Source organism: Vidua chalybeata, chromosome 5 (assembly GCF_026979565.1).
Source record: "Vidua chalybeata isolate OUT-0048 chromosome 5, bVidCha1 merged haplotype, whole genome shotgun sequence".
NCBI lineage: Eukaryota > Metazoa > Chordata > Aves > Passeriformes > Viduidae > Vidua > Vidua chalybeata.
In genome coordinates, this window is record NC_071534.1 from 17,718,718 (window position 1) to 17,733,505 (window position 14,788).

The 14,788-nt window shown below is 40.1% G+C and overlaps 1 protein-coding gene across 1 annotated transcript in view; it reads right to left on the reverse strand.

Annotated features, from left to right (window-relative positions):
- GUCY2C (guanylate cyclase 2C) overlaps window positions 1-14,788 on the reverse strand; it is a 44,180-nt gene that overhangs the window by 15,532 nt on the left and 13,860 nt on the right. The window contains exons 9-17 of the mRNA XM_053943463.1: window positions 14,548-14,633; window positions 14,015-14,126; window positions 10,530-10,611; window positions 8,147-8,252; window positions 7,534-7,596; window positions 6,896-6,967; window positions 5,846-5,950; window positions 4,605-4,691; window positions 386-518 (exon numbers count right to left, since the gene is read on the reverse strand). Of these exons, the coding sequence (XP_053799438.1) occupies window positions 386-518; window positions 4,605-4,691; window positions 5,846-5,950; window positions 6,896-6,967; window positions 7,534-7,596; window positions 8,147-8,252; window positions 10,530-10,611; window positions 14,015-14,126; window positions 14,548-14,633 (846 nt within the window). The remainder of the gene's footprint in view (window positions 1-385; window positions 519-4,604; window positions 4,692-5,845; window positions 5,951-6,895; window positions 6,968-7,533; window positions 7,597-8,146; window positions 8,253-10,529; window positions 10,612-14,014; window positions 14,127-14,547; window positions 14,634-14,788) is intronic.

A 14,788-nucleotide genomic window follows, 5' to 3' on the forward strand; every position in this document is an offset into this window, starting at 1 on the left:
TGGTAACACATGTATCTAATCAATTACAAGATTTATGGTAAATTAACTCATTTTTTTCTTTTCAGTAGTACTACTGCTGAAAAGACCTGTTTGCATGAAGGACTTGGATACTGAAAATGTTTCTTACATCTCAGTCACAGGGAAATCTCTGTTTCTAAACTAAAAGCTGAATATTCATCTTTCCTTCATTCTCACACTGCCTGCTAGTAATTCTTCCATTGTGCTATTGAAGTTAAAATTATATAATTGCTGCTATAATATGAATCAAAGTGGCATTGTTTTGTACTGTGTACAAGACGTAATTAGACCCTACTGGTCTATGAAGATAAGAAAATTCCATTGGGTTGGAAACCATGAAGGAGAGTCCAGTTGGGCATTTTTTTACCTTTCCTTGGAGGCAGAATTGAATTACAGCCAAAATCAGTGATCTTCACTACCATGCGATTGTCTACTACACAGTTTGTAGATTTGAGTCGACCATGGACTTCAGCTTTGCTTGAGTGCAGGTAAGACATCCCCTGCGGTTGGGAATAAAAGAGAAAGAAAGCACAATGACATATGAGACACTCAGATGTTACTGGACTCAACAAGAAAGTGAATATCTGTGCAAGTAATTAGATGGACTTCATCTGCAATGGATATGCATAAATCACAATTCCCTTTTATATTATTTTACAAAGAAGACTTTCCAACGTCTTAGTAACAGTCAATATTAAAAAATGAAGGAGTGGGTCATGTCATGGGAGGCCATTCTTACTCTTAGTTAACAACAATCTGACATAGCATCTTGGTTTTGTCAATATTAGAACAATATTTCCTTAAGTAATTAAGGAAATGTATTTCTTCCCACAAAAGTTTTCATTTCACTTGCAATAAATGTTTTTGGTAAATTTAATATAGATTTCTTGGAATGTCACACAAAGAAGTGCTTCCAATTACACTTTCATCCAACAGACACAAAAAGTGTGAGAGGAATTGCTCTTTATGTCTGTATCGTCTTTGAAGATCACCATACACCAGAAATATTTTTTTGAAACATTGCAGCTGATCCTCTAACTGCAAAGCAGAGGGCTCCAGAGCAGTCAATGCAGAGAGTGTCAGATGATGCAACAGGGCTTAGATCAGACAGAGGATCAGACTAGACAGACATAAAGGTCTCTGCTGACCTGACTGTTTATGGTTTTCTCTGTACACGGCATACATGCCAGCTGTCAATGAGCTAAACTTGAAGCGAGCATGAGGCCTGGCCAATGCAGTTTCATCTTTATTTCCTGGGATTCAGACTCCTGACTCAGAACACACAGAGGCATACAGAGGTGTGTATTTTGCCCCTTTTTACTCATTGCCTGTAAATTATCTGATCTAGTCTAAGACACTCAAATACAGTGCAATACATGAGAAGGGGCTAGCACTGAGGCACAGCAGGAAAAGAGCATTATTAAGTGGCTGTCAACTGAAGAAGGGAGTAGTTATGCTAATTTGTACCCTCTTGCTATTATTTATTCTGTTTCATCTCACTCTTCTGAACTACTTAAACTCACACCTACTTATAACCTACTGCTGGTTGTTCTTCTTCCTATAGTCCTCTTTTCTTCGTGCTCAGTATATGAAGTGCAATCTCTATCCTGTGGACACTAGAACATGTATGTCATATCTGTTTAGTTTCTTTGAATGAACTTCCACTTAGGTTCCTACATGTACAGCTCATCCTTTTCTATAACTGGTAGATAGAATCTCATCAGGGTTACCACGGCTCGTGTGGTCATGATACACTGTATGACATGTTGGGTCTTCTTTTCAAATACTGGGTTACCAATAATTTGGAATGGATCAGCAAATGCTACAAGAGATCACAGAGATATCAGCTGAGTTTTGGGCAGAGCAGATATATGTCTGAGACACAAACAGCCTGCAAAAGATGCAATCTCTGGAGAATGTTGTTGGACTGGTTATCCTGGACCTATCTAGACCATGCCAAATTTACAGAGATTGTGTGCACACTATACCCAAGGAACATGTTTCTTGATTAAGCAGCTTTTAGCATGTAGCCCTGATGACACTACCAAGGATGTTTTGCCTGCTTTAGGCCCTATTTCCTCTAGCAACACCTTCTTCCAGCTCCTGCTTTCATTAGCCACAAAATATTCCCATTATTGCAGCAGAATTCCCAATTAGTATTAGCATCAAATGACAGGCAAAGGTAATTTAGATTTCCTTACCCTAAGGCTTTCTTGTTAACAATTTCTGGAGGCAAAGGTCTTGTAAATGTACCTGATAAAACTTTCCTCTTTCCTCCCCACTATCCTATGCACCTACCTGAAAACACAGAACTTACTAAAAACCTACAACGTGATTTTAAAAATTTATAATGACTTTCAGTACAACAGTTCCAAATATTTGAGCATTCTTGTAATCTTTGCTCTGGAGCTCTGAAGCTTTAGTTCTGACTGACAAACCTTTTCCTGGCACAATGCAAGAATATTACAACCCCTTGCACAATATCCTACAGCAGTCACTTATTTAATAAATAGTATTGCAACAACAGTGTATGCACTAATAACTACAAGGCTTGATTACTGCAATTCCCTCTCAGCGACCTTTCATCAGAAATCTTTGCTCACATGGCCAAATCCATGTTGTTACAAGGTGGTCCCATCAATTCAAGAGGCAGCTACAATAGCAAAAAAGAAAGAAAAAGCGGAGGGTGGGGTGGGAAGTAAACAGAGAAGATTTAGGGCTTCCTCTTTGGCCACCCCACCTTCTCTGTTGAACTAGAGACTGTTCCAAGAATAGTCATCACTTGGCTGTTTGCTCCGGGGAATACAGGTGACCCAACCTTTGTTCAGAAATAGATGCAGCGGCTTCTCATGCGAGCATAGTACAAAGACTGTTTGGGCCATGGTAAAAGCAGAGTGTATGAAAGTGGTGGTGTGGAAAGGGAGAAGCATCTCAAAAAAAAGGCAAAGGAACTGCTACACCTGGTCATAAGTATTTTTATAGCCTGGAGAGCTGCAGCTGGGCTTGAAAGGATAGATACTGAGATGAGAGGAACTGGAGTTGAGAAGCCATGAAATTACTTCTTTAAAAAGAGAAGCCATTCAAGTAAATATGGACAGGGTGCTTGGAGGTTTAGAAGATATGGTTTGGAAAAAGAAATACTGGAATTACATGGAAATGTGTAGGTCCCAGAAGCTTCACCATAGTATCAAGGAATAGGAGAGGTTGTCAGATCATCCAAACAACAGTAATTTTCCTGATATTCCTAGGTACATACAAGTTTTCATGAAGAGTTTGTGAACAATCTCTACTAACACAGCTAATAATGCTCAGGAGCCATTCCACATAACAGATGCTATGTGCCAGTTCATCCCCAGGTGCCATGGCCCCTTTACCAATGGTGCAGCAAATGACTGGCTGTGCAGTCTCAGTATGAATGCAGTCATTGGGCATTTTGTCACTTCCTTCAGAGGGAATGGGATTTCTCTTTCGTCATAAATGGAGACAGTACTAATCATTATTTTCTAAGGAAACATCTGAAGGTGAACTGAAGGTGCAAAGGGTTAAAAAATACCCTGGATTTTGAGGAGGAAGGGAAACTCCTCTGTTGATATTTAAAATGAAACTCTAACTGAACGTTAACTGAACTTGAAAGTCATTAACAAGGCCAACAAACTGTGACAATTTGGATTAAGGGGGCTTTAATAAAGCACAAGATTTTCAATATCTCTTTAGAACAGACACAGTGGAATCATTCATCGTGAAGACCAAATCTGAACTGGTGCATGTAGGGAAACAGGAGGATCCTCCAATTGCAAACCATCAATAGGAAGAGGAGAGCAGCTGAGCACTAGCCAAAATATACCTCTACATTATCTGTGGAGGTATAATGAATTATTACTATACCAGTGAATTACAAAGGGTCCTTACCTACTAGCTAAACAGTTACAAGTCTCTAATGAAGAACAGAATTTCCTTTACTGTGCATATTGATTTTTCCTACCACAAGGACCTAAAAAGCAAAGATATTTTGAAAACTACTGAAAATCAGCCTTGGTTTCTGTACAAGATTATTTTTTTCCCCTCAAACTGCTTGAAATGGATAGCTGTAGTGAGAAATGAGAGTGTCTCACTCTAGGGAGAAAATCAGGATGGTACATAAGCAGTTTGTTTAGAAAAAGTTGATCCTATCTCTGGATATATATTAGAATAATTCTATGATTTGAAAAAATACAGTTTTGCTCTGTAAGCTTTACCTGAGGCCACAAAGCAGTGTGTTTTGCAGAGCTAGTGACTGCATAAGCCCTACTTATCGGAGCCACTGGTCAGCAGATTGTAACCCTCTGATCTTTGGGCCACATTTCTTTGGGGTATACTTCATTTGTTTATTTATAAATAGCCTCAAGCCAGTTCTGGCCCCTATTCCCTCCTTCAGTCTGAAAGCTACTGGCTTCTCCTGCCTTGGCTACCTGTTCCCAGAGGAGAACAGACTGGAAGGACATACAGCTCTAGGAAAGAAGATGACCTTAAGAGCTGTGCTCCTCAGAGGATCAGTTTTGCAAGACAGGACAGGTTGATTTACATTGCACTGTCAGCAGTCCACTTACCTTGGCAATATCGTACATGACGGAGATTTTAAATTCCCAGTCCATGAACGTGCCATCAGGGTAGGATATTTTATCATTTAAAACATCCTGCCAAGAGAAGAAAAGTTTTTCAGGGAAAAAGCAGAAGATGAGATATGGGTATACAAATTGCATGCCTTTCAACTAGCAACTTTGATTTTATAAAGAGTACATGAACTAGAACAGAAGTTGACTCAAAAAATAGGGAATATTAAATATATATTAAGTTTACACAGAGCTAGAAAAGTGGGGACTACAGAAAAGACGGGTTTCTGCAATTAAAAATAGATTGTGAATTTGGTTTTCAAAACAATAATAACACAAAATAGCTGAGAAACAAGTGGTCAAGTTGTGCAAGAGGAAGGGAGAGGATTTTCCATGTTTTGCGTTCACAGTCCATTTCCTACCAATTTACTCCTAGCCTTACAAGTTCAAAGTAAACTGTTGCTTTATCTTTGCCTGCCAGTCATTTGCAGTTCTTTCAGCCACAATGACATCCATTGATAACGGTAAACTTCCATGAGTATGCCAGTTTACCAGAAAGTAGCTTAGAGAACAATTGTTTTGCTGCCTTGCTGTGAGTTTGTTCCAGAAACCACTGCTACTGATGACAGTCTTTGTATGATCACAGAAGCAGACAATATATGCCCTCAGAAGAGCTGATGATTATCACTTCATGATTAGCACTGAAATAATATTGGTAGTAATAAACCATAAATCTTTCCATACTTTTGCCAGCATCAATTTACTATTTCTTTGTTAATTAGGGTTGTTTTCCCTTATAATGCAGATCATGCCATTTTTCTCCCTTACTATATGAAATATATTCTTTTATCTGTCCTTGCACACTCTGTGGTACACAAGCACATCAGCAGAGACAACAGCTACAGACTGGAAAATTAAGAACAAGTTATATCCTATATGCTTCCAATAGGGGACACAATACAAATACTGGCTGTTACTGTGGCCTGGGCCTGTACCTTTCCTTGACTCCCCCTCACCTCATCCTCTTGCTGCTGAGAACCATCAAAGTGACACAGCACAACTTGGGCAGGGATGGAGAGGACCAAGCAAGGCAGGGGAAACTCAGAATCAGAAACCTGCCACCTCTTGCTCAATCCATGGCTGCTGCATGAGGGTCAAAGACACAGAGATGGGGATTTCTTTTCTTACTTTGAAATTTGATAATTTGGGGGTAGAAGGAGACCCTTAAAATTCTTTACCCGCAGAGAACCTCTTTCGCAGTATTCAATCACCCCAAAGATCATGGTGTCTATCTTCACAGTGCCGTAGAACTTGGTCAGGTTGTAATAATCAATCTGTAGGAGCTGGAGCAGAGACATTTAATCTGTTTTTAAAAGCAGTCATTTTTAGTACAGAAACAAAGGACATGGATATTTGTGTGACATGGCATTTTATCTCAGGCTCTGATAAGATGTATGAGTTTCCCTTAAACCAGAGTGTACTAAGGCCCTGAGTGAAGTACTTGAAGACATTTGTCATTCCAGAATCTTCTGGATTAGGGAGATAGGAGTGGCTGCTGTTGGATACTGCAAGTTAATTCCAGAGTCCACTGTAGTATCTATTATTGCCTCTCTGTCAAACCTCCCAGCTGACCAGAATAGCCATTATGAGTGACAGAATGATGTGAATCATTCAGTAAATGAGCAAGTAATAAAAATTTAATGATGCTGCATGATATTATGGAGTTTGTCCATTTAAATAGACAACTGTAGTTTACTTTGAGGTATTTTTAGAGTTTATTGAGTTCACAATATAGCAGTGTTGTGTAATAGGAAAACCATTCAAAAAAAGATGCAGTACTGCAGCCAAATTAATCTCCCATGTTGAAAGAGTCTGTATGCAGAAGTCAGCAGAGAGTAACTTATATTTAAAGAGCTGCACTTGGCATTCAATAATAAGATTTAACTACAACATTCCACTACTGATGAATTAGTATGATATGAGCCAAAAGAGTGAAGTGCCTTTCAGCATCAGCTATAAAAATTGATTAAGTAAGGCCATATGACAGCACATGAATTACTTCATTCATCCTCAGCTTGACTGGCACACAGTTCAGACTCTGAAGTGGTGATGAGATCACATAACAAAGATAAAGTTCATCAAGCAATATCCTTTGAGGAACTCATTATCTGTCCACCTCACAAACATTCACAAGGATATGGCTGTTGGAGTTGACAGTGGAAAGCAATGACTTCACTCACAGACTCCATCCCACCCTGCTGTGTCCAGTTCCTACGTGCAACAGTTACCTTGTTCAGTTCTATTTTTTGCTTCTCTGAGAAATTACCATCACTGTTTTTGAGATCCTTTAGGATCACCACCTGAAGGAAAAATACCAGTGAGGAAAAATAATAGGTTTAGTACAACAGCAATTCATCTTTGGGAAATCTGGACATTTTCCAAGAAATGTCCATACAAAGAAATACTTCAGAAACACCTGCCTACTGCTTCACTGTTGGAGATTCAGTTAATCAGCTAGTAAGTACTGGAGCTATATTTTCTTCAAAGGATTTAAATATATCAATTGTGCAGATTTTAACTCAACAAGAATATACCTCAATCAGGAAGATAGCTCTACTGAATGCACAAGAATTGCCATGTAAATGGCCTGTCCTCCATTAAACTATTCACCTCTTCAGTACCAAAATGTATCCGATTTCTGGTCCCTGTGTTTATGCTTCTGTACTCCTGGGCTAGGGGTTCATGGAGTCTAATATTTAGCCTTCTGCCAGTAAACAAAATACATAACAGCTGATAGGGAACAAATGGCTTACTCCTTCCATAAGAACTAACCATTTTGCAAGGTCAGGGGAGGCGGAATGACCTCCTCCCAAAAAGTGCCCTCCTAAAGGTGAGGAAAGGAGCATGGACACTGCAGTCAGGTTACCTTCTTGTCATACTTGCCCTGGCGCAGTCTCTGGGTGGTGTCACGTCTCTTATCTTCATCAATCTGAGAACAAAGAAGAATAATTAACTTGCAATTATCACCTACTCCTCACTTGACAGGTCCAGAGAGATTAGTAATGTCTGTGTGTGCTACACAGAGAAGCATAAGCCTCTCTCTCTAGGGAGGGTCACTACATGCCGCAGAAATTGTGGGATATCCATGCCACTCCCAGGCCCTCCACCTGCTGTTTTCATGCTATTACAGAGGCATAACAAAGCACGGGGAAATAATTTGTAACAGAGACTGGAAGTCAATACCCAGCCCATTCCCCCATCATAAAATGAGCTTTACTGATGGGAACAGGTGTACTCTATTAGGGAGCAATAGATGGGGAATAATCTCTCTTTCTTCAATACAGCAAGTGTGGGTTAAACAAAAAAACAAAACCAAAAACAACAACAACAACAACAACAAAGGAAAAAAAAATAATTAACAGGTCCTAGTCCTACCAGAGCCATAAGGTGCTGTAGTCAGAACATGTCAAAACCCCAGCATTGATTGTCTTTAGGAGACAGAATCCAAGATCCAGCTTTGGACACTGTGCTTCTCTTACCTTCAGACTAACGTAACTTGTCTCACTGGTCTCTAGAGGCAAGATTTCCTCAGGTGGTATATGGGACCATTTTTTCCACCGGCGCTCATTATCTCTCCTGTACTTCCTGAAGAACAAGAGATGTCCTTTGGGATATCCTCCCAGTAAACCGAAACCCACAGCAGGAGATTAGGACAGGGAAGCCTCTAGTGTCACACAAGGATGGTGTGACAGGTTGATGAGACTTGAGCACAAGCCCTGTGGCTCTCATCCAGTTTTCCAGTTTGAGGATACTCTTTAATTCTCCTAGCTTTGGGAAAGCCTAAATGCTCATTTATTCTGTAGCAGAACAGAAAAGATTTAGCAGAACAACTGCTAGGCAATTGCCAGAGTCTCAGGGGTGGTCAGAAGAATTTAAAGCATAAAGAACCATCTGGATTTTATATAGTTTTCTCCTCCATGTTATTAAATGTACTTGGAAGAGAGGTCCCACAAACAAATGCAAGCCAAAGGAAGTCCTGCTATCAACAGTGGATAGTAAGAACTGCTGTGAATACAGTGCCAGGAGAGGAGGTGCTAAGCGATGAGGTGCCTTTTTGTGGGTGTGCCTTGTATTCTGCACATTTTGTAAAAATGAGGGAAGAGTCCTTGGAAACAGGAGAAAGAAACTGCTGTCTACCCTGCAAAAATTCAGAGCAAGCACTGTCTTAGAGAAAAGCTACAAGACAGCTAGTGCTCATCAAATTATCTCCTTATTTGTGCAAGTCCTTCCTCTGCTAAAAAACTCCACAGGATTGACTGGAGAGTTTGCAGGAGAATCCTAACACACTGATAACTGCTGGCAAATGCTCCAAATGGCAGAACCCATACTACTGACTAATAACACAAATATTCCCTTGTTCACTACATTTTTAGCATATATTTGCATAAGAAAAGGAAGATCAACAATTGCAGTAAGAACTGTTTTTCTCTGTTCCACCTTGTAAGGTGTGTCTGCGTGTCATTAGGATGCACTACAGTTCAAACTGGTATCAGCTGGTGATTAAGAACATATCAAACTGAATTAAAATCTACTAGGTCCAATATTTAGTTACATGTTTTTCATGACTTGGACTTTCTACTTTTCAGTCAGAACTTCACAGGTAGCTGTGGAATAGTTCAAGTGTCCAAGAAACATAGGAGATAAAGAACAAATAGAGGCATTTTGTTGATTTTCGTAGGAATTTCTCTTCTTTGCTTGTTAGGGGACAATCTTTGGTAGCAACTATATTTGAGAAGTTTACTATTATTTTGATACTGAAAGTGCAAGTTTTATTCTAAAAAATACTCAGAAATCTCTTCTGTAGTTGATGCTTGTGAATATCACAATGATATGTATACAATAACAATCTAATAATCTAAACAGAATCTTTAGATTTTATGCATCTGCAAATATGGAGAAGTATAGAAGAATTTTTTACAAGTCCATATATTTGTTTATTAATTTTCATAGGCATTGCAAACTTCACTGTGTGTTTATATTTTAGTGCTTAGATGTGACTGATTAGCTCCTACATATCTTGAGTACTATTGGACGTGTAAGAGTTGTGTATCTTTATCTTTGATTTTTCCCTTGTTTTAGTTAGCAAGGCAGATTGGTCTACTCAAAATAAGAGAGCCTGAGTAGCACCTGTTTCTAATAAACTTTTCTTAAGATCCGATTTTCTTGTTTTTTCTGAAGTTCTCTGATATATAACAAAGATATAGACTGAAAACAGAGGCCCAGGTAAGATTTTTTTTTAAGATTAAAGAAAATCCTATGCTTTGGAACTGCACTGGGATTTCTTCCATCAAAAGGAAGCATCAATGATTTCTATTTCTGCTTTTTCCATAATGATAAAGCTGGACTTGAAATGCTGCATGAAATTCCAAGCTGTTAGAAAAAAATTTATGCAGGATGTTGGACTGAGTTGAAGGAATGGATCCATGCAATGAAAACACCAAAACCTCATGGTATTTGACTCCTACAGTGTCTCAAGAGAAATACCACCTTCTAGATCGAACTTTTATGTCACCAGTACATTAAAGAAATGCAAGCGAATCCCAAGAAAGCCAAAGATATAAAGTGGAAAAATTCTGAAGATTGGTCTGAGACTTCTATTTCTGTATATGTATAGGAATCAGAGCTTTTTAGCAGATGCAAGAACACTGAGCCTTGCTGCATCTTCACCCTTAATTATTAACCTGTCATAACAACACCATGGATGCAAGCTCTACTTAGCAAATACCAGAGTTCACACTAGGGACAACCATACAGGTCTGTAAGGTAAGCTAATGAGTGGCTCTTCAAGGAGAGATCAAAGGCATTGTCCTAGTGGGAAAACTCTTCAAGGACAAACAAACAGAAAGCCAAAGGCGTTGGTACCTTAGAATCAGCAAAGAGATGATCAGAACTAGAATCACAATTCCCGTGAGTGTAAAGACAGCAATAGTCAAGATGTGTGGGCCTGCAGAAAAGAAAAAAATGAAAGATAAACAATTTCATGGAAAACAATATTGTATTTGAGAAATTACCCTCACACGTATGTACAAATCACAGTAGCTGACCAAGGATACTTTTTGGTCACATCCAGCTTGAGAGGCTTTGGTAAAGTCCAGCACTGCCTTGGAATTGACATTTGCCTCTTTCAATGTGGGATGAAGCATGACCCAGAGGAGTGCAGTCTTACATCCCCACCTGAGGCATGGGCAATCTGTGGGGACACCCAGGCAATGGTGCTACTGTGTGGACTGTACTCTTCAGCAGGAAATTAATATGTTGTAGAGGGAAATTAATCTGGTGGCAGCACAAAGCCAGTAAAGTATCCTTGGAAGCTGCCAGGAGCCAAACAGTTTGAAAATCATGTTGTTCAGGCATCTGAGGACTTAGACCCAAAAACCACAGAGCACACAAGGGTTCTAACCTTGAGCAGGTAGACAGGATGAACAAGGCTGGGAACTGACTAAGTGTTTAATGTTGATTGTCTTACTGTGGAAGAGCAAACTGAAGCCTCTCTCATGTCTGTTCTTGGAGCTCGGGGGTACTGGGAAGGAAAGTTGGCAGCCCCCAACTTCCTTTGAAGAATAACAGGCCATTATCACAGAGCTTCAGCTGGTGGTCACATGTCTAGAGTGAACCTACTTTACTGAGCAAGTGTCTCAGGCAAAAAAGGCTGAGGACAATCCAGTTTTGCAGATTGCCATGTTGATTAAGGACAGTAAAAGAGCTGAAATATTCAGCCTTACTGAGGCTAATATACTTCTGTATGTGTCCAAAAACAGAAAAAACAGAAAAAAATATCAAGTGTAAAAATTAGCAAATAAATAAAAATCAAATTTACACATACTAGCTGCCTTCAGAACCAAGCCACAATTGAGGAGGGATTTTCAACATACCAATTTTTGTGCCTACATCTGACATAGGATTCAGTTTATGAAATTCTCTGGATTTTGGACCCAGATTTCTGCTTTGATTTTTTTCGTTCTGGGTATCACATCTCCCCACCTTCTTTCAGTATGTTCACATGGGCCTCTTTCAGTATGTCTAAGGGCCTCACGGTAATTTAGTATTGGTCTGACGCTCTCTGATGAAAACCATCAACACTATCGCTCTCCTCCACAAGTTAAGTCAGCACTATAAGATGAGAGATAAATGAGAATGGGCAAAGACATTTTGCATGAAAATTGTCTGAAACTTCAGGTTTGTGAATTGTGGCATGCAGCTTCAAGAAACAGATTACAATTTCCTATGGAAGTGCTGCGGGACCATAATTTCCCTTTCCTGAGGATCTGTTGCCACCTTCTGGCTCTTAGTTTTACAACAGGCAGGATGAGACATATTAACTGCTCCTCTGGAAGCAAAAACGTTTATCTACTGAAGAATGATCTTATCCATGTTTAGAATGAGAGTTAAAACTTTCTGAATAAGGGGAAAATATGGATGAGGCCCCGTTTTTTTCACGGAATACTAGAAGGAAGGTAGGCAGCAGAACTGGGTCAGCTGTTCTCAGTTATAGCTTAGGAAGAAGCAGGGCTTTCTGGTTGTCTGTGCTGCTCACCTACCTGGAGGAAAAAAGATATTCCAGGACGGAAGGTGTTGACTGGCTTTAGCAAGGCACAGTGATTACTTAAACTTTGACCATTCTCCTTTTTGGGGGGATATATTTATTTAGAATCACAATGAAGGAAGGGGTTTTTTTGTTTTGTTTTGTTTTGTTTTGTTTTTTTTTTTTTTTTTTTTTTTTTTTTTTAATGTGAAAACAAAATAATCAAGTGCCTTTGGATGGCAGTTTCACTTTAGTTTAGTATGGCTTGGCCACAGTGTGAGGCTTCAGTTAAGCACTAGATGTTAAGCTACTGACATTTGTAAACATTGGCTTTTTGGAATTCTTTATCCCCCCTTGTGCAGCAGCTTCAAACAAGGACATACTGAAGGGAATATTTGGAGGATATTTCAGATCCATTAACAACACAGCATGTTATGGGGCCCAAGGGATGGATGAGAATGGGACTGGAACAACATCAAGACAGGAGCCAGAAAGCACAAAGCTCATGGAGCTGGTACAGGGAGACCTGGTGGCTCATGTGTGCAGTGTTGCTGTCTCTGCACGGGCAGCACTCCTCATGGTCATACCAAGGGAGACCAGAGATTTGACCAGAGATGAAAAATGAAATCTCCACTGAAATCCCTCTGCTCTTCTCAGAACTAACTTGAGTCTCATCAAAGCTGCTGCCTCCCTCCTCCTGGTAACTCCCATGGGTCCCTGGCAATAAACCACTACTCCTGCCTCTCTTATGAGGGATAAAGCCTCATTTGAGGGCATCTGATTTACTTTACTGAGGAATAAAAATGTTTAAATTTTACCACCTTACTGTGAATGGACTCTTAGTTAGCAGAAGGTGTTTATCTCTCCAGTTATGCTTTGCCTATTCCATAATGGAGGCAAGCAATACAGCAAATTAATGGGACACCTTTAGAAGAGACTTTTAACAGCAGCATCTCTGGATTCTCACTGATGGAATGACTCAGGTGAACACTAAACCACTGTGCACTAACCCTTGCAATTACTGCCACTGCAATAATTTTTATTCTGCATATCATACCCTGAAGTATATGCCCTTCCACTGCCAATCACCATGTGGCAGCAGTCTTAAAGGGGGAAACAATCTCAGTCTGATCAGACTGCCAAGGCTGTACTCTGCTATGCTGAATAACAAGGGACTTCATCTATTCTATCCAGGAGTCACCAAAAACTCAAAAGGAATGAAAGTGGTGATTTCTGATATTTTGGATTTAAAGTTTGGGTGTAAATAGAGCCATAACCTAGTTTCCCATGGTCTTTCTTCAAAGAGTCAGCTCTTCTCAGAGCCCCCTGAATCTGCACAGTGCTGTGTCCTTTCCCCAGTTCCCTACAACAATGATAAAGTGGCAAACAGAAGCCACCATGCTCCATCAGATACAGAAATGCAGAGTCAGATAATAACTCATCATAACCTTAATTCTGCAGCCTTTCCTGAACAGCCTTTCAAGCAGTTCACACCACTACCATCTTCTAGTGAAGATTTTTAATTTGGGGGTGACTTCTTCTGAAATACCCCATGGTATTCCTCATAATCACTGGCACAGTACTGAGTTTTCAAGAGACTTAGTATCAGCACCAAAACAGAAATAAAGGTTTTGAACTGGACTGGAGGCAGAGAACATGGAGGGGATGAGGCAGGAGAAGGAAAGGTGCTGTTCTGCACCCAGCTCCTAGCATCACTGGCTGGGGGCAGTGTGAAGGTAGCATGCTGGATCACACAGCAGGTGGATCTCAGGACTGTGTGACTTTTCATCAAAGAGGCAGGTGGTAGGCTTAATGGGTGTCTCACCAGTGCCTGGAGTATCACTGGGCAGCTTGTGGTTCTTCCAAATAAAATCCGGACTGTTAGTCGCCTCGCATGTGTCATTGCTTTGAGTGTTGAAATACAGAAGAGGTTTGAACTACGGATGGGAGGAGGGAAGAAATGCAGTCAGCAGCTGTGTTCTCTCTTTTGTCCCTTGCTTCAGACCACCCTTAATAAATGTACTGCCCAAACTCTAATTTTCCTGCTAAAGTGGTGCATTTCTCAGTGTAGCCATATGTTTGGCTGCTATATTCTTTCTCATTCCTTCCCTCTCTCTGAAAATAAATTTACCAATCCCACAAAATACCAGCTGCACTTCACTTACTGAATCACCAGATTACATCAATCCTGTCAGTCTCCAGCACACCTCACATGACCCCCTTCTGGCACTCACAGAATGCCTTGGCACTCCACCACTCCTGCTGCAGTTATTTTCATCATTCTTATGCAATAGTACAGGGCATTCTGTTTCTCCTTTCATATATAAGGTTGAACAGTTGCACCCTGCACATACGTACATAATTTGCAGCCTGTGATGTATACAGCACGGTCAGATTGGTATCAATGTCTCCAAATTCATCTAGAGTCACAGGACCCACTACACCTGCAGACACAAGGAATTAGTTAGAGGGCTTGCATTTTCAGAAACACAAATATGGGGCAGGAAGGATGGGATAAATAAAAGGATTTCTGATACTTAGGATACTTTTCTTCTTCATGTATGTGCTAGATATGTATCAGCTCAGTGTGGTGCTCTTA